The sequence below is a fragment of the Poromitra crassiceps genome (assembly GCF_964638095.1).
Source record: "Poromitra crassiceps genome assembly, chromosome: 12".
Lineage (NCBI taxonomy): Eukaryota > Metazoa > Chordata > Actinopteri > Beryciformes > Melamphaidae > Poromitra > Poromitra crassiceps.
In genome coordinates, this window is record NC_139632.1 from 13,510,075 (window position 1) to 13,532,721 (window position 22,647).

Below are 22,647 nucleotides of genomic sequence, written 5' to 3' on the forward strand. Positions count from 1 at the left end.
CAATTGGGGAGAAAATGGGGGGAGGGCGAAGTGAACTCTTACCATATCTCACACTTCTTCCACTTCTCCACAGAGACAGCTGTAAGTAATGAGAAGATGAAAAAGCTCGAGAGCTGGAAAGAGCGCAAGGCACTGATGAAAGAGAAGGAAAAGAGAGAGAAGAAAAACGTTTTCAAGACAGGGTTGTACCATCCAACCAACACCTTCAGCTTTGCCCCTCTGCCTCCTGTGAAAAAAGGTAAATTGTAATTGAATTACTAGGACAAAAAAGGCTTTAAGGCTGTGATATACTTGTGCACCAGCCTCGACCTGGAGCCTTGCCAGCGGCAGCTAGTCCTCCTGTATACTCGAATGTCAGCTTGAAAGGGCTGCAGGGGAGTCCCCAGCAAAATGAGTAAAATTGTGTGATTTTACTAGGATTTCAATGACTCTCCTGCTATCTCCCCATCTACATTATATTATACTCACGCAGTTTGCGTGATTTGCGCTGGCTTTGACGCCGAACCATGTAAAGCCTATTAGGATTAAGATAATTTTTGCCTGTTTATTTGAGATAAAACACACAAGTGCTGCAACCTTGTCTGTTTTGGTTTAGTTCTGACCTCCCATTTCTTACAGGCCAACCTGCTGTGGAGAGATCAACCAGTAGGCATGTCCAGCCTGCTGTGGAGAGATCAACCAGTAGGCGTGTCCAGCCTGCTGTGGAGAGGTCAAGCCGCAGGCGGATTGCTCTTGTCCAGCCATTGGCAGCACTTAATGGGACCACCAGGACCAAAGCCTCTACAGGTAACATGCATTACAGGACAGTGAGATAACATGAAATAGCATCTTTACTGCCTTGATTTGATGCATTTCTGTTTCTTTTTCTCTATAACCTTTTCTGTCTGTGTCCCTCTTTTCTACAGTGACTGCTGACGACAAAGTCCAAGTTGCTCTGATGGTCATGTACCCAGCTCCGGCCATCTGCCTCCCTCCTGTGGATTCATCTGAATCTCCAGCCTCCTTCGCCCCTCAGGGCTTTGTGTTCCAGGCTCCTGTCGGCTTGTCCTCCTTCAGACTTCAGCCTCTCACTCCTCGCTCAGCAGACGCTTTCCTCACACCAAGGTCTGTCTCTTTTCCCCTTCCTTCAAGTAGACTTATATAATGCAAAGTTGATGCCCCCTTTTATTTGGAAATTAATTACTTGGTGGGGAGGGGGGGGTGCTTGGATAAAGTGCTTGAATTTCATGTTGTACTGAACCCAGTTTATGTTTTTACATTGCTTGACACATTGTTGTATGCAAGTCACTATATCTCTGACTCAAACACTGTCTGCACTGCAGGCTATATCTGTCTGCACATTAAAGTTACGTTCGACTCAGGCCCAGTGAAAAATCTAAATCCCATTCTGATTTCCACAGGTCCAGCTTCAATCTTCCCTCAGCTCCTGCTCCTGTGTTCAACCTCGAGCCTCAAGCTGAGCAGAGCGGACTCTCTCCCCCCAAATCCCCGCACCGCTCCTTGCCTCGCCCCTCTCCCTCCCCCCACCGCTCCCCGCCTCGCCCCTCTCCCACACCGGCTCTACCAACTCCAGTCAGCACCCAAGAGCCAAAGCACAATGTACCATACTTCAAGTAAAGAAACAAGAATCCCTCATCAAAAATATTGCAAGGCCGTACTTGTAATGTGCATATTATTCACTCTGTATTGTATGTATGTCTCTGTATGTTCAGATCGGAAATCGCCAATGTCACAGCCAAGTCCCGCCTGGCACAACCCCAGGCCCAGGTCATGACCCGCAGCAACTCTCTCAAGGCTGAGAAGCACCCCACCAGAGAGCAAAGAAGACTGAATTCAGAGGATTCCTTTGAGTTGTTGCTCCAGGAGGACCTGCTGCGCTGGGAGCACGAGCGACACACCGAGAACGTGGAGCTGCTCGATTTTGAGCTGCTCGAGTTTGAGCTGCTCGAGCAAGAGCTGCTCGAGCAAGAGGCCAACGAGCTGTCCTTCTCTTCCACCTCCTCCGTCACCAAGGTGATTTACTCAGTTTACTCCTCCAGCGTTCTTTCTTTCTTTCTTTTAAATTCCAAACAGCCTTGATTGTGTGAGTTTTATTTTTCCCTGCCTGTATCTTCTTATTGTATTTGACCTGTTGACTGTGAAGCCAGCGGTTGCTTTTTGACGTTTGATGTCTGCCCTCACAGTTTCTTCAGATGGACATCAGGGAGATGATTCAGGAGTGCACCATTCACCTGCAGGGGGCACTGAAGGAGCCCATCCACATTCCCAAGGCCACCCATGCCAAGCACAAGGGACGAAGGTACTGGAAACACATTCAGTGCACATATTGTCTGTAGCTGTGAATATATTAGATTAGAACATATCTGAGGAGGAAATTCTTTTTTAAATGCACAACTGAACATCCTCTACTTGTGCTGCAAACTCACAAGTGTTTTTGTACTCATATTTTCTCATGGTTATACACTGCATGTCTAGATTTTCATTATTTTCATCCTGCGTAGAGGTAAAAAGCACACACACACACACACACACACACACACAGACACGCCCTCTCTCTCAGTGACCGTGTGTGTGTGTGTGTGTGTGTGTGTGTGCTAATCCTGTAGGGATGGAGAGGAGCTGGACAGCCAGAGTGAAGGCAGCAGCCAGACAGACACCGTTTCTCTGGCCTCATGCACCTCACAGAACACACTGGACAGTGACAAGGTGAGAACGCACACAAGACACACACACCAAAACAGCTTATGTATACGATATTTTCATACTGGACTGGAATTGCCTGAGTCACATGTACGGGTAGGGATGCAAATTGTAATCAATTTCCTTAATCGATTAATTGGTCATGTTAACGATCAATTAATCATTACATAAAACAGCTTTTGACATACAACATAGAAAATACAGAACGCGGGTTTTTATACATGTAAACCTACTCAACAAGTTAATCAACCAACCAAACTACTTGCATTAGGCCGTGTGTCCATATAGCTTCTTTTTCTGACAGTTAAACCCTGGAAGTGCGCTGGGGAGCGCTGATCCCAGCGCACAATATGCAATCAAGCAGATTGAAACTCACGTTAGGAAGCGAGCTTGATAGCTAACAGCTAACAAGCTAGCAACACACGTTCTGTGATAAAAGCACAACACTCACCAGAAATATTAAGTGACTAGCCAATCTGCTTGCACAATTGAGCCTTTCTGTCTCTGTTGTGAAAAGTCTTCCTGAAAAGTTACAATATTTTCCCCTGGAAGCGCTGGGAGCCGGCGCACACAACAGTCGGAGCGCTCTGAAAATAGATGCTGGTTGCAGCGCACTTTCTCTAGACATCCGTATGCGCCCGCATACGCTCTCTCCTCATTGGAAACAACTGAAAAAAGATGCTGGGGCTTAGGAAAAGAAGCTATATGGACACACGGCCTTAGCTGTCATTGTGCTTGTAGACGTGCTGTATTTCAACATTGTATTGCAATGTTTACAATGAATACTGTTGCCTTTTGGGTGTAATTCCCCCACACTGGACTTTTTGCCTACTTGCTTGGCTTTCTTCTAAATCTGTATAAGCGGTGAAAGTTTAATTTCTCCCTTGTGCTGTTAAATCATTTCAGCAAAAAAAATAAAAATGGCACATAGCATTGTCGATTAATCGGTTAATATATGTAATATATGTTTGGATCGATCAAATGCTTAACGGCGATTGATTAAGATGAATCATTAACATCCCTATGTACCGGTAAGCGTGGCTCTGTCTGTGGACTAAAAGCTTCAGCCCCTGTTTACATCTGGTACTGTAGCAACCTGGCTTGTATCTGGATTGTGTCTCTATATTATTTTGACACCTGACATGTTTCTATGTTACTGTCCAAGCTTTCTGTTTAGTTGACATAAACTTGAGTTGGAAAGTTTATTTTCATGTCTGTAGTTGTCGTCACCCAGCATTCATGTTAATGTCCGGTGAAGAATGCGATGTCTTAGTTATTCTCACATCTCCCTCCCTCCCCCAGCTCTGTGGTGGCTGCGACTGCAAGCTGACGGTGATCGACGTCAAGGCGGGCAAGACAAAGTTCCAGCGATTCGTGGCCAGGGTGAGGAAGGCACTCCTTTGTTGCGTTCTCCCGCAGAGGCCGTGCGCACGCCCTCACCCCTCCTGCAAGTCGGCCATTTAAAAACCTGATCAGGAGACGAGAGCAGCCCGGCCGCCGTAAAGACAGCACCCAGTCCCTGTACATTGACGACCCAGACTGCAAACTGCTGTTACCTTTTTCCTCCTGCCCCCCCTCTGCTGCCGCCTCCTCCTCCTCCCTCTCTATGGTTGCATCTTCACCTCAGCACCAGCAACCCCAGACGCAAACCTTGCCTACAAATGGCCGGAGACGTTTTTCTGACACAGACATACCTTATATGGACGATGAGGTCTGACCAGGGCAGAAAAGAGAGCAAATGAATTGGATGATGGGCAACAATCTCCCAGTAGAGAAGGAACCACAAGATAAATGGCACACGTTGCTGTCCTAGATGACAAGACAAGTAGATGGTTTGTAGTGAGCCAGGAGAGGATAGAGAACCACAGTAGAGAAACATAACCTGTAGAAGTGAGTGGACATGAGAGAACGGTGGTGACATGTGCAGTAACCAGGGTGGGCCAACAAAGCACAACAGGGGAGAGACAAAACGGAGGCTGTTACAGTTGCTGTTGTCATGGGAACTAATCAAGAAGCTGAAAATGTGTCTCAACTCTTGTCGTCCTATACGACAGCGAACACAACTGGACAATGTTGCCAAGCACTTTTTCTATCATTATTAATATATTGTGGTTACTGTTGATGAAATCAAATTGGACGTGGGCTGTGTTTTCAGTGGCCTCATGATGGACCTTTCATCTGTTTATTTTTGTTGTTTTTTTATTCAAGGAAATATTGCAGTATTATTTGCACCTTTCCATTCCTTAGTTCTCCTAATGAGCAAGTCAAAGCAGCAGCAGTGCTCATGGAAATGTTAATGAGTGCCTTGATTCTGTACTGTAAGTTGACAGTGTACAAACTCATTGGTTGGTTTGACCTGTAATCTTTATGGAATTGGGGGTTGGGCGGGACAGGAGGGACTTTTTGGGGGGTGGGCGTACTTTTGTATGATACTTGTGTGTTTATTGTACTGAACAGACTCAAGACATGTTTGAAACAACAAGGACATAACAAACACACACACACACATTGTGAATGTTCCCGTGCCTTATCACAACAGCTGCAATGGACAACAGTCTCACTCCTTCACCTTTGAGCTGCAGCACAACACAGTGTGGGACGGGACTCAACCTGAACTGCTCTCACAATAGCAAAGGGAAATGGGAGCCGCACACGCCACTTTTTCCTTTGGAACGAAGAAACACCAACCCAGCCATGACAACAAGGGCTGTGCCGCCACGTCAGCTCAACAGTCCTACCATTCACTTTCTCTCTCTAATATGGACATGGCTTCACTCAGCTGTACTGTACCTGCCATTCCATGTGGACAATTCCCTAATTTGCAGGCTCTTTGAAGCATGGATTTGGTCCATTGTGTAATATGATATGTAATACTAATGTTCCTCTCTCTGACTGCTGTTGAATGCTGTTTGTCTGTCTTGATTATGAGGAAGATGTGTAGGTGTGTATTGTTTAACAGGGAGTGCATGGTTGGGACTGAATGTGAGCTGTGATGTTACTATTAAACAGGACAATACAGTACATGATGCTTGTAACCTCTGCTGCTGTGTGTTGTGTTTGGGCACCATGGGTGATACTGCTGTTACGGTACGGAGGGACTACTTCCGTAGACCACCCATCCACAATATACTACTGTACTAGGGCCATATGAAGTCAGTTTTATTTATTTATTTCCGAATTCAGTTTTCTAAACAGATTGGGAGTCGCAGGGTGTAGAGCGCAGTGGCTTGAACATGGTGTGCGCTGCTGAATTTTTTATTTAAGATCCTGGTGAAATATGGTCTAAATCTGAACGTTCAGTAAACGTCTGCAAATAGTGGGTGAAAAAACTTTCACTTTCAAACCTTCCTTGCACGTTTTTTCAACGTTGACCCTAAACGTTTTTTAAACGTATTTTCAACCGAAAAATGCTCGCTGGGAGACACCGGTCTACTTTCACCCATGGAGGCGGGGAATACTGTCACTAATGATAACATACCAAACAGGCAACATGTAATAATTTACTTATAATATAACATTACCCGACATATATATAACATATTGGAAATAAATATAGCCAACATACATTTTATACGTGACAAAACCATAGTAAAAACAAACAGGGATACAATGACAGGATCAGTGGTGTCTTTTTGAGATGTGTACAATAACATACACATGCATCAAAACAGGTTAAGGTTAGGTTAAGGTCTACAAAGTATAAAATTCACACCTGTCAAACTTCTACTGCAAAGTACTTATTATGCCTCCGCCGGCGATAGCCAGGCCGGAGGCATTATGGATCCGGGCTGTCCGTCCGTACGAGGTTCGTTAATGCGATATCTGAGGAACGCCTTGACGGAATTTCATCAAATTTGCCTTAAACATCCACTTAGACTCAAGGATGATCTGATTAGATTTTGGTGGTCAAAGGTCAAGGTCACTGTGACCTCTCGAATGCCATTTTCAAGCTTGTTAACGCGATATCTCAGGAATGCCTTGATGGAATTTAATCAAACTTGTCTCAAACATCGACTTGGACTCAAGGATGAACTGATTCGAATTTGATGGTCAAAGGTCAAGGTCACTGTGACCTCTCAAACGCCATTTTCTAGCTTGTAACACGATACCTCACGAATGCCTTGACGGAATTTCATCAAATCTGCCTCAAACATCGACTTGGACTCGAGGATGAACTGATTAGATTTTGGTGGTCAAAGGTCAAGGTCACTGTGACCTCTCAAACGCCATTTTCCAGCTTGTTAACACGATACCTCAGAAATGCCTTGACGGAGTTTCATCAAATTTGCCTCAAACATCGACTTGGACTCAAGGATGAACTGATTACATTGTGGTGGTCAAAGTTCAAGGTCACTGTGACCTCACACACCCAATTTCCAAGCTCTGTAACGCAACTTCACAGGAGCGCCTTGACGGAATTTCTTCCAATTTGCCTCAAATGGCCATTTGGACTCAAGAATGAACTAATGACGGAGGCATAAGTCCGCGTTGCGGTCGTTCTAGTTTTTTTTGTAATGCATTGAAGATGGTCTCTATTCATTTCCTATAGAAAATCTTTACAAGTGAGCAACACAAAAAGTTAATGCATAAACAATCTGGGAGTGGGCACCCAGATTGATGCATAGATAATAAGAGAACACAACAGCAAAATAGACCAAAAACTGCAATCTGTGTGTGGAGTCAATTATAATGAATTGGCAAATTCACAAGCATTTTTATTTTTTCTTCCTTCTGACTTTTTTTGTTCTTCTTTTGCTGATTTAGCACCGAAGTGTGTAACTGACTAAATCATACAGTGAGTCCCCCTTAACAAGAATGGAAATTGCACATGTTACTGAACTTGTAGTCTGTTTCCTTTCCTTGGCTGTGGGTCAAGCTTTTGCTGGCAGTGAGAGGCTGAGGAGCCTCACAGTCAAATTCAAGACTGTCAGTCTCCTCTGGCACATTGGTTCTCCTGGATGAATGTGGAGAGCCAGCGGCGGCAGACTCTTTGGCAGTTTGTGAATAATATGACCAGGTAGTTGAGGCTGAACCAATAGAAGACGTTTCAGAAGCAGGTAAGTCCGGCCCAAAGGCCTCTGCAGAGGACTCCAGGAGGCTGAAGGAGTGGAGGTCGAAGGAGGAGGAGGCAGAGGAGGAGCGGGGCATTCGGGGTTCATGCAGGTTGAGTTTGGAGACCAGCGGTTTGCCAACTGTTACTATTTGCCTTTCCTGGACGTCCTCATCCATGCTGGAATAGCGGTAGTGAAGACACACAGTGAATGCCAGCTCCTTCTGTAAAGGCAGGACAGAGCAAAACGTGTTTTTATAGCCAGGAAAAATAGTGAAAATGTTACCGGTTTGATCAGGAATTGTAAACTAAAACCGTACAAAGGGTTAAACCAGCCATGCAGAAGACAATGCATGACAGGAGCCTGACCTTGAGTCTCTGCAGGCTGCGGAGCCGTGTGTACAGGCTGGGGACTTCTGGGGATGGGAGATTTTCCTTGATCAACAGTAAACTCCCTGCTTCAACCAGGGTCTCCTGATTGCTCTTCTTCAGGTCAACATCCAGATCCTGCCATAGTAACACACACAAACACACACAAAGGGCTTTCGTTTTTCACCAGGCTCAGGCATTCAGAGCATTAAAGGAATAGTTCACCCAAAAATGAAAATTCTGTCATCTACTTGCCCTCATGCCAGTTGGAACACAGGTGAAGTTTGTCCATATAACACACAGGGAGGTTTCCAGCACAACTCCATAGCCTTCTTCAAAACAACTGAAGTCAGTGGGGACCGGTTCTTCAGAGTTGCAGAAATGCCTATATTTACCCCATAATTTAGTGCAAATCTTTAGTGCAGAAGAACAGGTCCCCAGCCATGACTTCAGTTGTTTTGGAGAAGGGTGCTACAAAGTTGTGCTGGCAACCTCCTCGTGTGTCATGTGGACTAAGAGATTTCACCTGTGTTTCATTTTAGGTTTGAAAGACTCAAACAACGAACCTCAGAGAAGTCCATTAGCTGAGCACAGCAGGAAACGACCTCCCTGGGTTTCTCCAGAATCCGACTGTAGATGATCATGATGTTTGAAAACTCTGCAGCGAAGCCCAGCTGCACCTTCACTCCACAGTCGAACTGCAGGTTCCGGCTCTTAGGTAGGACTATGAACAGTGTTGGGCAAAATTATTTTCAAAATGTAATATACTACATATTACAAGTTACTTTAATTTGAAAGTAACAAGTTACTTTAAAATATGACTGTCTGTGGAGAGTAACTTGTTACTTATTATTACACAGTTGATATTGAACAGTTGATATTCATCTTTGTCTCCAGAGAGTACCGTGGGCAATGGTCCACTGGAGGTTGCGGGCTGAAGAAGCTGCAGCACAGTCAGAGTTGTGGATCTTGTCAGTCAGCGCGCGTCGCTCAGACAGATTACTGCGCAGCTCCAGAGCCTGTCTGCCCCGTGTGATCGCACAGCGACCCATGTCTGAGGACAGCAAACCACTATTCATCTGCACATTCACTTGGCAGGTAAAAGGAAACTCTCAGCTTCCACACAATAATATTTCACTTCAGAATGACAGAGGACCACCTCACACACAGTGGCTCTCAGGTGGTTTCATGACATTCTGATGTAGCATTTCAAAATTAAAGCCCTCTAAAATGTAATATAAAATCCAAACGCTGTTTTTTTCTCGCTAATTGCAGATTCATATTAGAAGGAAACCCTGCGCTTCCACAGAATAATTTCAGTTCAGAATGACAGAGCATTTCAAAATAAAAGCCCTCTAAAATGTCATATTGTAACTTGTAACATTGATACATTTTGATGTTTTTACCCATTTCTGAGCATAAAGCCAACTGCTTTCCCAGATGGTAGATGGTCTGGTGTAGTCCTACTGTAATTGGAGCTTTCATACTGTACAACTGTTTGTTTGTTTGTTTGTTTGTTTGCTTATTTGTTTAGAATTTCCTTCATACTGTACAGTTGTGCTCCACATACCTTCAGCCACCCTGTCCAGCATGACCGTGATCTTCTCATCTTCACAGACTCGCTGTTTGAGGAAGTTTATAAAGATGCCATTGGACAGGCCGTCTCTCTCAGTCTTCACTTCGTATGCTTCTGCATCCACACATCTAAACATGACCAGTGAGACATGAGAGACACCTTCTGACCACATCTAAACATGAGCAGTGAGACGTGAGAGACACCTTCTGACCACATCTAAACATGAGCAGTGAGACGTGAGAGACACCTACTGACCACATCTAAACATGACCAGTGAGACGTGAGAGACACCTACTGACCACATCTAAACATGACCAGTGAGACGTGAGAGACACCTACTGACCACATCTAAACATGACCAGGTATCCACTATAGGGCAGACACCATAATTGGCTCCATTATAGTCAGAAAAGCAATGTTTTAGTAGATGAGTAACTTACGTGGCATATCCAAACACAATGTTTGCTGTCACCTTCAGTGGTCCCGGTTGTAGAATGACACCATCATTTAGGTTTCTAAAAGAAGAGAACAGTTTCAAGCACATGTATGTGTACAGTCAGTGAGTGTACAGTCAAATATAAGCTAATAAAAGTCTTCACTTTTCCCATTTTCATCATACTAAGTACACACAAATTGAAAGTTGATTTCATCCCTGGGCTAAATTACGTTCAGCTGGTAATAAGGGGATAAACATCTCTCCTAATTCTAGGAATCTCTGTATGTCTGTGTCTATGTGTTTCCTTGGCAAATCTCGAGAACCGTCCATCTGATCGACTTCACACTACTGTAGTACGCCGGTGTGTTGCTGGGGACCCGAGGAAGTGCAGTGTCAGATTGGGTGCAATTTGGACATGCATGGACATGCATGTTCAATAGAGAGCCAAAGTGAACGTCACTTCCTGCTTCAGCACTGTACCAGAGATTTTCATCCGCCATTTATTTTCCCATAGACATTTCGTAAAATGCTTATAAAAATAGTTTTACTTGTTCAAACCAAACGGTTCAGATATATTTAGAAACAGGAGAGACCGCATAACATTTCACTCGTACCAAAACGTTGTGGAAATTGTGGATTTAAAGAAAATATTTTTTCTGTGTTGTTTTTTTTAGTTTTGCTTCGAGAGTGAAATGTTCTATGGTCTCTCCCGATTCTAAATATAGCTGAACCGTTTGGTTTTACCAAGTAAAACTATTTTTTATCAGCATTTTACTAAATGACTATGGGAAAAGAAATGGCGGATGAAAATCTCCGGTACAGTGCTGAAGCAGGAAGTGACGTTCACTTTGGCTCTCTATTTAAATAAACTTTGACTAAATAAGAGAACAGTGAGCTGGCGCTCAGCTCTGTTTGTATGCATGGGGGCTCTTTCCTACAAACACCGTCACATCACAGCGGGGCGAGGCTTCAGGGCTGTGACTGGCTAAGCGAGACAAAGGCACGCACGCCCTCTGCAGGCGCCCTGAACTGAGTGCGACTGACCTAACGTTACTCACGGCTGTGTTTGACATATTGAAAGGAGCTCAAGTTACATGGAGGATTTTGTTGTTTACTTCTTTAATAATGTCAAGGATTCCACAATGACTCATAGTCCAGGATCTCCATTCAACAGGTCATTTATTGTCACATATGACTCCTCAGTGCAGCAACGGGGCGAACGGGCACTGCAGTAGTAGTGTATAAAGTTACAAAACAGAATACAGTAGAACCCTGTTTAACCAAAACTCCTTAGGACATGGAGGTTATACAGAAGAATGGGATGATGCTCAGAACACAAAATCCTAATGAAAATATGTGAATATATTCTCTGTGCAGCGGTTTGAGTTTTCCAACAATTACACACAATCAACAGAACACGTTTTCACCGACCTATCAACTCTTTTGTACATTATGTCTGTCAGTCTGGATATGTGATGTTCCTGGATGAACAATTAACATTTTGCCAGTCAAGCTGTGCGATACAAGATACATTATGTATCTTGGGTCGGCTGTAGCTCAGGAGGTAGAGCGGGTCTTCCACTAATCGCTTTGGATAAAAGAGGTCGGTGGTTTGATTCCCGCCTCCTCCACTCTGCATGTCGAAGTGTCCTTGGGCAAGACACTGAACCCCACCAGCCAGCCACCATTGGTGTATGAAAGGGTGAATGCACCTACTGATTGTAAAGCGCTTTGGATAAAAGCGCTATATAAATGCAGGCCATTTACCATTTACCATTATGTATGCTACAACACAACACATGGCATGATAAGATACTAATAATCCTGTTCATTATATCCTGATGGAAATTCAAAAGGCCAGTACAGAAAACATAGTGCACATCAAACTCGGCACAATACAAAACATTCACACCTTTTGCGACACATGTCCAGCAGGAAGATGTTGAGTCCAGTCTCTCTCTCCTGCATCCTGTGCAGAACGTTCTGCACACACAGGCAGTGATCTGAGGTATAGGAGGCCGGGGCGTCGATGGGAACCATGAAACTGTTGCCGTAGTTCTCATAGCCGTGACCAGCAAAGTACAGCAAGCCTGCATGAGGAAGCACAGAGAAGAGGAAAGACAAAGGCAGTAAATTAACGGGTGCATTCAGATTGTCAACTTAGCCTGAACTTAACAGATTCAAGTGATATTTTCTACACTTTATTGCATCAATCAGTAGAGATAGACGAACACTTTACAGACTGTCAAATCGTCGTAAAAAATAAAGTAGAGTTTATTTATGAGCGCTTTTCACAGAGAAAAGTCACAACGTAAAAACAACTAAAATAGTTTAAAAAATATATATATTTTGACAAAAACACAACAATAAGACCAGAAAAACACAATAAGACCACATACTAGGAGTGAGTTTGAACATTCAATATTCTCCAAATGGACAAGAGACCAACCGTAGACTCCCTTGTCCAGCAGCAACAGGAACTCGGTGACGGCGCTGTGCATCTCCTGCCAGTTGAGGTCGAGCAGGGAGACCACCTTGAAGTCCAGCTGCCTCAGGAGGTTGGTCAACTCGTGCACGTCAGCCATGGGCGCACAGAGCGGAGTGTGGTAGCGGTAGTTCATGTTGCCGATCAGGAGAGCAACTTTGTCTGTGGCTGTGGTGAGGGAGATCATTTATGCATCGCCATTTTGAATATTATCTATCTATCTAGTTACTTTTTTTATCCTTTGATCTTTAGATATACAGTATATTGTGACTCGCTGCAATAAGTAAACTCACCATAGTAACTGGTTTTATCCCTGGCAGGACTAGGTTGAGCCCTGGTTTTATCCCTGGGAGGACCAGGTTGTGCCGCTGTAACAACACAAAGTACATGAATTTCCATCGTTACACTGATAATGATATGATACAAACACAGGAATCAAGGTGTGGTGCGATGGAATGAGGAAGAAGATAGAGGAACTAGAATATGCAGAATACCTGGACCTCGATCAACAGCTACCCAGGAGGCATCGCTGATGGAACTGGGGCCTGCAAAACACACGCACGCACAAACACAAAGCAGGAAGTCATTATGAAACAGGGTCATAAACCTGCTCTGATGATCACACATGTAACAAGTAGCGGATCAAATTATGCAACCGTGATCCTACAGTATAAAGAGTCACACATATCTGTGCTTTATGTTTATAAATACCTCTTATATAATGTGTAGTTCAGCATTCTTCTCTCTTTTTCTACTTGCCTTCTGATTTCTAACATTTACAGATTTACATTCTGAATATAATCAAATAGAAAGATAGTAATAATGGTGTTTGGCCTTACCAATGGTGACCTGGACTGTGTCACTCCATATCTCGTGGTACAAGTTGTACACCTTGCAGCTGTACTGCCCTCTGTGTTCTGTGGTCACACAAGGGATCTACAAGACCCACATGGTCAAACAAAATACAGAATATCAGCACATTGATATAGAGGCCAAATACAAATGTTGGTTGTAAGCTGTATCTTGATTTAGATAATAACAGACACCTGTGAGCAAAGAGTATTTCCATAGGCTGTTTTGATAAATAGAACAAGTCAGGGCTGTATATGCATTTTTATCAGCCTCTATCTAACCTCTCTTCCTCAAGAAAAATACTTTGCATTTGTGCCAAAACTATGCCCAAACGTTTATTTTGCTATTACTATTCCTTGTTTTATAGTTTTTTTTTTTTATCCAAATGCTTTGTAACTATGTTTTGAAAAGTGCTATAAAAATGATGATTATTATGATGCACTGTGGGTAAGCATTTAGTTGACAGCAGACTCTGTGGATGCACTGACCCTGAGTGAATGCGTATTGTGCTGTGGCATGGGCTTCATGCTGTGGAGCCACTGGTACTGGGCAGGAGGGTTGGCCTCAGCGTGGCACTCCAGAAACAGAGTGTCTCCCTCAGAGAGCGTCTGGGACTGAGGCTGACGGACCATCACCAGGCCGCTCACTGCCCCTGGAAACAGACTGCTGCTGCAGCCTGACACCACAAGGTTCACCAAGACAACACATGGCAGGGGAGGAGATCAAGTACAAGAGCGGAGAGGAGAGGAGAGGAGAGGAGAGGAGAGGAGAGGAGAGGAGAGGAGAGGAGAGGAGAGGAGAGGAGAGGAGAGGAGAGGAGAGGAGAGGAGAGGAGAGGAGAGGAGAGGAGAGGAGAGGAGAGGAGAGGAGAGGAGAGGAGAGGAGAGTACCTGGACTAGAGCCTGCAGAGTGGAGGATGTGAACTTTAGCCCAGTCAGAGAAGATGCAGTTGTCTCCAAGGTTGACTCTACAGATGTAGTGTCCCTGGTGGACTGGGGCCAAAGGACAGAGAACCAGCTCTGGTGTGCTCCCAGTCCCACCCCAAATCTACAACAAACAATAAACAAATCATGCCCTGTACATTGTATGCATCATGACCATCATATGAATTTCTGTGTACAGTATAGATGATTTGGGTTGATGGCCAAGAAAATAAATAGCTGAAAAAAGTACTCCTGTCCATTTTTCATTATTTTTTATTGAGGCTTGCATTTCACACCCTTCTTGGGTAAATTCTCAAAACCGTCTTTTAAAATGTCGAAATAATCTTGGTTTAAGTATGGGATATCTCTAAGTAAAGAAATAATATTATTATATTACTATTATAAAATAGTATTTTGCCCTGACGAAGGCCATAGAGCCGAAACGCATAGGCAACCACACTTCTTTCCTACTTTTCTACTTTTCCTTCCTTTTATCTCCCTCAACGAGTGTCGCCTTGGACGCGCTTGAGATCACCACACTGTACAAGTACCGTAAATTCCGGACTATAAGCCGCACCGGTGTATAAGCCGCACCTGCAAAGTTGACTATTTTTTTCTTATATAAGCCGCACCGGACTATAAGCCGCGGGTGTTTTAATGTTTTTTTTTTTTTTTTTTTTTTTTTTTTTTGTGTTTTAATGTTTAATTACCATATGTAAGGGTTCATGCACAGAGGGGATTGTCGGGAAAGAGATGGCTGTTTGAGGAAGCTCCCATTTATTAACATTTCAACAAAACAACATAACACAACACCACCTGTGTTGTTTTTTACAGTGCACACAGTGTCATACAGTGTGGTGAAAAGAGGGCAAGAGAGGAAATTAAAACAGAAGTGGATTTATAGTTAGAAAGAGTGCTAAAAAAGAGAGTTTTTTTTTTTTTTTTTTTTTTAATCCATAGATAAGCCGCACCGTTATATAAGCCGCAGGGGCCAAAAAAGGCCAAAAAACGGGAAAAAAGGTGCGGCTTATAGTCCGGAATTTACGGTAAGTGGCCTCTGGCACTATATTATTCATATGTTCCCCTTACCAAGAGCACCTCAGATACAAACAGACACACATACGACAGAGCACGCCAGCTCCTCTTTTTTTCAAAGAAATAATAGTCTTCACTAAATGAGTTATTGGTAAGAGAAAACGCGATGCTGAGGAAGTATTGCAGTAAAACATTCAGACAAATGTTTCCCCCAACAGACATTTGACAAGTGTCATCAAGAGGACAAATCATCATCTGGACTTGCGTCCCAGTCCAGAATCCCAACAATCCAAATGACATCCAGGCGAGACTAAGGAGAGTCTGAGTACCAAGCTGCCCTCCTTCAAAATGACGGACAACATGGACCATGAGGATAAATCCTTCCTCTAGTCTAGAGGTCCTAGCCTGGGTAAACCCAGCCTTCAACGTGATGTCACAGGCTATGCCTGTAGCATAAGTGACTTCTTTGAAACCGAGCCCAACCGGGCCTGCTGGCCAGGGCTGGGTCGGAATTTCCCTTCTATTCCTCTGGCCCGGGTCGGGCTCGTGGTCAGATATGTATATATAATTGGGTAATATTTGGTGTGATAATCAGAATATTATAACATTGTAGCCTTAAAACCTTATGTAGTCATAAGACTGAACAGACAACAGGGTTATAGTTTGGATAAACAGCCAACTTCCTAAGAAAGTTCCGGGTTCGGGCTCAGACAGAATGGGCTCGGGTCGGGTCGCGCTCGTTTTTTTGGGCCCGATCTAAACTCTAATCCTGATTAAAGATCCCATGAAGCCTGCAGCCATAATAAAGGATGAACCTATAGGCAGAGTCCAGACGGGTCATTAGCAACCTAGGGCACAGGTGCCACCTCTGGCACACGAAGGGTTAACCGGTGGCACAGCAGCACACAGTAGCAATAAGTGTGCAAATGAGGTTTTTGTAGATGTCGAAATGCCCTGCCAAATTACCTATTTCACAGCCATTTGCAGTTGCGCAGAGTGTTATTTAGGATATTTACGGTAGTGACCCATGCTACTTTGCCTTAGATTGGTTAGCCTCCTTGCGTTCCATGCACTGCATACATTCCAAAGCAGCGGAGAGCAGATGAAAATGACAGTGCGAAGACAGACAATGTCAGGTCCTCCAGCTAAAAAACTCCCTACACTGATTGACAAGCAAATCTGAAAATGGCACTTCATATCAAAAAAAGGTTGCCGACCCCTGGTCCTGACTAATCCAGAGTCCAGATTAATCCAGAGTCCAGATTAATCCAGAGTCCAGACTAATCCAGAGTTCAGATTAATCCAGACTAGTCTGCTCTGCCTGGCTGCAGGGCAGGCTGAGAGGAACAATGCGAGCCGTGTTTCCTGCTGCCAAAGACGCTGCTGAGCTGCAACACCTGCTAGCCGCAGCAGAGCCAAGCTGGGTCAGGAATCTAGGGGCCGTCATCAAAGAGACAAACCAGCAGAGAATGAAAGCCGCTGTTCACTCCTCAGATAAAGCTTCTGTCAGCAGCTCATGCAGACCCCCAAAACCTCCCACTTCTGCCTGTGCATTGAACTTTTTTTTTTCCACAAAGATGAAACAAAAATGACCAAATATTATCCTTGCAGCCTTTGTGCATATCAAAGACTGTAATTAACGAATCAACTAATTGCCCATTCATGTCCAGTAATACAATTAGAATCATCACAATTCTATGATAATTAATAACCTAGTAGTTGACCTTAGAACTATTATATATTTTTATGAGAGATGATAGTGTGTGATGATGGACTGACCTCCTCTTTGCCTCTGAACCACTGGTAGCTGAGTCCAGCAAGACCGGAGGCCCTACAGGTCAACACCACCCTGCCGCCCTCTGAGGCCTGCACGGACTGGGGCTGCATTGTGATCCGGATCTGCTCTGTCACTGCCAGTCCACGCACACACACGCACGCGCACACACACACACACACACACACACACACACACACACACACACACACACACACACACACACCCCGCAGAAATATTGATTCACATTCATACATGCACAGACATGAAATGGTTATTCACAGCACAGGTCTTTCTATTTCTGATCAGATATCGCAGGAATGCCAGCCAGGACTTTGCAGGCACAAACTTTCGATTCCTCAAAAAGCTCAATCTTTTTTCGACTTTGAATGTAAGATAGTTTAGCTGGAGGAAATGTTTGTTCCCAATGTTTCCAAATAAGGGAATAATGCCAGCCCAGCTAAGAAAATTTGGTATTTATACAAAACCAGAAATCTCCTAGGCACGCCCGCTCTGCAGGCTCGCATATGGCCTCACCTGCAGCTCGGCCTCGCCTGCTCTACTGGCAGGAGCAGCGCACAATTGCTCAACTTCGCACCACTGATGATGACACACAATTGCTCGAGTGACCATCACTGATCACATGATGGAATGCTCAAGTGACATTACTCAGCGCACAATTGCTCAACTGGCCTCGCCCGCAGCTTGGCTGCTGCGTGGCCTCGCCTGCTCTATTGGCATGCTGATACTATATTCTAATAGATAGAGTAGTGAGGATAAGACAGTACATGCTTTGATTTCCTTGGTTTTAGCTATTCAGTGTTCAAAGCAGACTGGATGACATCCAGCAGACTCATCTATAAGAAACTTAAGTTAAGACATGACTTGGACTCGTCGTGACCAATGAGTTGAGACTTGACTTGGACTCTAGCTCAGAGACTTGACTTGGACTTGTGACCAAAGACTTGAGACTTGACTTGGACTTGCAAAAAATGACTGTTATGAGCATCTCTGCATGCATATTACCTGTGGCAGTGAGGAACTGCACAGCATCCTGGTGGTCCATCCTCTTCAGGCAGTGGAGCAGGAAGGCCAGGGAACAGGAGCGGTCAGCCAGCCGGGCCAGGAGGAAGCGAGCCGGGCTGCCTGTGGAAGTCAGCACCTGCATCGAGCAGCTGGTCAGCTCACTCTCACTGCAGGACAGGAATTCAATCTGAATGGCTTGTACAAGGGGGGAAGTGCATACTAACATGGGGGAAATGGATAGCCTACTAACATGATCATGATTCAGGTGACTGTTATTACTTCACACACCCAAGTAACAAAACCACCTGAAATATTGCCACATCCCGGGATTACTGTAAGATATACTGTTTCTCAATTCACATAGCCTACATGTCATACATCTAAAAATCCATTCGAATAGGCTACAGGGTGTAAATTAAAAGCTCAAGGGAGTGTTATGCCTATGCAAAAAGCGACAAAAGTTGTGTAAGATTTTACATTAAGTTACACATATTCACCATTAGTTGCTTATTGCATGCATTGTGCATTTAGGCTAGCTATATGCTATAATGAATTTACTAAGTGTGAAGAGGACGCAACTTCACAACAGGGAACCTCTGGGTTAATAAGTGTCAAACTACTAGTGAATTAGTTCCCCATACAACTGAACAGTCATCTAAATCATGATCATGTTATTAGTAGTATGCCATTTCCCCAGAGTCATTATGGTCATAATTCTTCATGTAGGCTGCAACAACTTCCATAGGCTACTTACTACCAATAAGCAGTTAGCTAATTAGGAGGTTATTAGGGTAACTTCTATAGTTATTGGCCTAGTAGCTGGCTACTTGTAAAATATGGCCATGCAGAATAGGGCATTAATAAGTGTTTTAATGACTTATACAGCCAATATGATACTATGCATGCTAAATAAGCATCTAGTTAATGGTGAATGTACCTTGACGTGTGTTACCCATACATTTCTCTGCCGTTTCTCACCTGCAGCGGAATCGAGGCTGCTCGTTCGCTACACTGGCCAGCTGTCTCCATCCACAGGTGTTGTCCAGCATCTCTGCCAGTCTGCCCAGAGCTGCTTCACTCAGAGTCCCGACGCTCACGTTCCAGTCACCCATCTCCTCTGTCGCTACTACCGGTTGGCGTGATCACAAACTAACACAATTCAAAGAAACATTAAACTGCTCAACGTTCATCATCACATCTGCAGAGTGGGTTCACGATTACCCCTGGCCGGCCCGGTGGGTCCCCTGGGTGCCAGTCACGCCTATGACAGACAGCGATGACATACAACAGTGTACACATTGTTGAAACTTGCACAGTTGCACTTGTTCACAACAACCGCGACTGGTACGTGAGAAAACTGCCGGGACAAATGACATTGGTACAGTAGTTGGAGGAGTTTATCTTAGGAAAATGCACGGTGCCTGTCGTTTTAAAAGCAATAACTTGATTGGGGAAATAATATTCTGCAACAGTGAAGCCAAAATGAATGCGTTGAAATCAAAGCAGACATCGTCTGTCGCTATAATCTAACTGCGCTGCGATTTGCCGCTTCCGCCATCTGAGACTGCGGTGAAGCAGTAACCTGATAAAAAAAAAAGAGACGAATAGACGGGCTACATTTCTGTAATAACGTATCACTACATAACTTACCTGCTTTGAAGTGGGCTGCGATAATAGGCTATACACGCGATGATTATACTCCAGTTGTAGAGGAAAACAACTCTCATAAACTTCCGTTTGATAATTCTGATTTCAAACTCCACCAGCACCTGTCTGGCACTCTTTCCTCCGGATGATTTGCTTTTGATTTCGGTTCTTCATTTCTGCCATCCCCGGGAGGGTTGATCATTTGCATGAAGCGCTGCCCTTCCTAGTTCCTACCTGTTGTAAAGCTGCTGAAGTTCCCTCCAAAACCGCGTGATGACGAACTGTCAGAGTCAGTTTGGAGCATCAATGGTTTGGAGCAGGGGTTTTCAAAGTGTGAGACTGTGGGCCTCCCCTCAGACAACGCTTGGAAAAAGGCGCCCTGCCCCTGATATTGCTGTTTGACATACTTCAGTACAGACTACTCCAAATAGATAAAATAAAAGGTCTGTCTGGAAGCATTTATTAGTTTCTGAATCTGGGAAAGTGGCAAAAACGGTGAAATTCCACAAAACTATTGAATCTCTTAAATCGCACACATTTAGGCTATTACATCATGTCATCTCCTTTTGATAGCCAGTGTAATATTTTTCACTTCCCTCCCCCGAAACTGCTTGGAGCTCCCCCTGGGGAGGCCCGCCACCCACTTTGAAAACCCCTGGTTTGGAGGATATTTATTCACATTTATAATAAGAAAACAAAACATGTAACGTTATTGTAATTTTTTAAAGCATCAAAATGGCATGTCATTTTTCTTCACAAATAATGAACAGAAAATCAAATTGTTCTAGTAATCTTTTCCTATACCCATACCCAGCAAAGAAATGGTTGGAGTCACATAGGCCTACTCAAAAAGGCAAAGCCTGATCAGTAACAGAAACCAGCCTTCTTTCCACTTTCATCTAGGCTACTACTGTTACCAGATGTCCGATGCAGGTACCAATATGTTTGATTTTCCAAAATAAATGGGATAAATGACAAGTTGTGAAGTAGATGGCCTAACAGTGTCTTGATCAGGAGTTGTGAGTCTTGAGTTTTATATAATTTATCATCAGTCCAATAGGCCTACATCTTCTTCCCTTTATGTAATTTGTTGAAACGCCAAATGTCTTCCTTCCTCAAACGCTTCCAGTATTCGAAGGTGTCCGACTCCAGCTCGTGCAGCTTCGGAGGTGGTCCCAAATTCAGCTGGAAAAGCCTGGGTGAGAAACAAAACCCAAAGAGGGATCAGAGGTTAGAGGAGCAGGGTGTGAGATCCGCTTGTCGGTTTGAATTCTTCGACTGTCTGAGAAAAATCTGGGTGGTGAAAGTAAAGAAGAAATGCTCTCTCCTCTCTCCACCCTCTCTGATACACTTTTACTGTTAGATCATCCATCATCTCTGTGATGTTCAAAACAAAGCATGTATTGTGGCTCATTGCATTCAGGTTTGTTGAGGCTTCTGGCAGTGGATAAATTGGTAGGCTATCTCTCTACCTCTTATATGATCGTAATTAGAATAAAGGCCTATTAATACATATTACAATGTGTGGTTTGTGCTGTATTCAGATATAGATAGTTGTAATTAGCATTGTGATGGTTTCCTTTAGTATTGACTCGAGGACAAACGGAAACTGGAGCAAAGTGACAGAAATAAGGGTTTGTGTCCTTACCACTCTGGATATTCCTCAGCAGGCTTCAGTTTGGGGTCTTCTCCTTGCTTGAAGATGTTGACTCCTACAGCATAAGCTGTGAGTCTCTCTGGGTCTGTACACACTTCTGGACCCTTCAGCTCCTCTTTCACCATGCCTTTACCTTTCCCTTTGACCGCTGGGGTGAGAGGAAGGAACGTAACACTGTAGGCTATATAACATTAATGCCATGTCTAATTTAATGATTGACTGAAAAACAAAAGAACAAAGCAAGCTTCTGATTGTCTTCTTAATTATTACAAATTATAACATAATGTGATAATAACTGAATGCAGACTTTGACAATTTGGGGTCTCAAAGAGCTGTGAGGGGTTGTGTTAATTATAAGATGATAAAATAACATGACCAGGAAAAATTATTTCACTCCACACAGGTTCTGGGCGAAGTGATGAGAATCCCTTTATTTCTGTGTTGCCAGACACATGCACATCCACTGCTGAATTATTAATCTCAGGTGGTGGAGTAGCCTATTAGGCTGCATTTCTGTTCAACAAGAAATGACCCAAACGTGGCAATATCAGCTAGCTAGGCCTTGTTACCTTACAGATAATGTTTCATCACTAGGACAAATACAATTTGGACAGGGAGAGGAACATTGGACGACTTTATTTTTGAACGGAAACACGAAAACTGTCAGACAGAGATGATCCTTTTTTACTCACCAACTTTCTTCGCGTATCCACATGCCGGGATTCTGCATAAGATGTTGTTCCTGCAGACCGCCGATGCGGTGCATTTTGTTAACGTGATAGTCCTAAACAAACTGTAGCCTGACATCTTTAGGCTACGTACAAAAACAGGGTACAATCTGGTTGGATTGGATCATAGAGGATACCATGCGATGGTTTGACATTCATAATAGTTCTTTTGCTTCCGACCTCCTCTGCGATGTTGTCTATTCATGATTACCTGTACTGCTCCCCGCTGGCGTGGAAGACGCACTACAGCCCGAAACAGAAGCCTGGTTCAATGCAACAACACTGATCTGAATTGTAAAATAGATGTTTTTTTAAGAGAAATTTCCCCCTGGCTCTGATGTAGCGTTAATTGTCTGTATTAGCGTTGATGACATATTTATTTTTTTGTG

The 22,647-nt window shown here is 43.9% G+C and overlaps 2 protein-coding genes across 3 annotated transcripts; both read right to left on the reverse strand.

The window, feature by feature from the left end:
• Positions 1-6,226: 6,226 nt before the first annotated feature.
• On the reverse strand, positions 6,227-20,131 carry malt2 (MALT paracaspase 2). Of its 2 annotated transcripts, XM_083647548.1 has the most exons (17): positions 19,877-20,131; positions 19,205-19,375; positions 18,227-18,393; positions 17,206-17,336; positions 14,359-14,515; positions 13,957-14,144; positions 13,456-13,552; positions 13,111-13,161; positions 12,910-12,984; positions 12,581-12,784; positions 12,044-12,221; positions 10,136-10,210; positions 9,690-9,823; positions 9,024-9,173; positions 8,686-8,843; positions 8,120-8,257; positions 6,227-7,974 (listed from the first exon to the last, which is right to left on the reverse strand). In XM_083647548.1, exons 2-17 carry the CDS (start codon positions 19,336-19,338, stop codon positions 7,507-7,509), a joined length of 2,505 nt encoding a protein of 834 aa, XP_083503674.1. In that variant the 5' UTR covers positions 19,339-19,375; positions 19,877-20,131; the 3' UTR covers positions 6,227-7,506. The 2 variants fall into 2 exon arrangements, with proteins under 2 accessions (XP_083503674.1, XP_083503675.1); XM_083647549.1 differs by lacking the exon at positions 19,877-20,131 and having other exon boundaries at positions 19,205-19,619.
• Positions 20,132-20,606: 475 nt separating this feature from the next.
• mrpl54 (mitochondrial ribosomal protein L54) lies at positions 20,607-22,405 on the reverse strand. Its single transcript, XM_083647638.1, has 3 exons — positions 22,223-22,405; positions 21,522-21,678; positions 20,607-21,068 (listed from the first exon to the last, which is right to left on the reverse strand). Exons 1-3 carry the CDS (start codon positions 22,335-22,337, stop codon positions 20,936-20,938), a joined length of 405 nt encoding a protein of 134 aa, XP_083503764.1. The 5' UTR covers positions 22,338-22,405; the 3' UTR covers positions 20,607-20,935.
• Between the last annotated feature and the right edge of the window lie 242 nt (positions 22,406-22,647).

Coding starts and splice junctions, on each gene's coding strand:
- malt2 (XM_083647548.1), bottom strand. CDS start 19,338: ATGGGTGACTGGAACGTGAGCGTCGGGACTCTGAGTGAAGCAGCTCTG. Junction 12,985..13,110: donor AGCTGTTGATCGAGGTCCAG/GTATTCTGCATA, acceptor GTGTTGTTACAG/CGGCACAACCTGGTCCTCCC. Junction 10,211..12,043: donor CTGGACATGTGTCGCAAAAG/GTGTGAATGTTT, acceptor CTCTTCTTTTAG/AAACCTAAATGATGGTGTCA.
- mrpl54 (XM_083647638.1), bottom strand. CDS start 22,337: ATGTCAGGCTACAGTTTGTTTAGGACTATCACGTTAACAAAATGCACC. Junction 21,679..22,222: donor TGGATACGCGAAGAAAGTTG/GTGAGTAAAAAA, acceptor CTCTCACCCCAG/CGGTCAAAGGGAAAGGTAAA. Junction 21,069..21,521: donor GCTGAGGAATATCCAGAGTG/GTAAGGACACAA, acceptor TTTCTCACCCAG/GCTTTTCCAGCTGAATTTGG.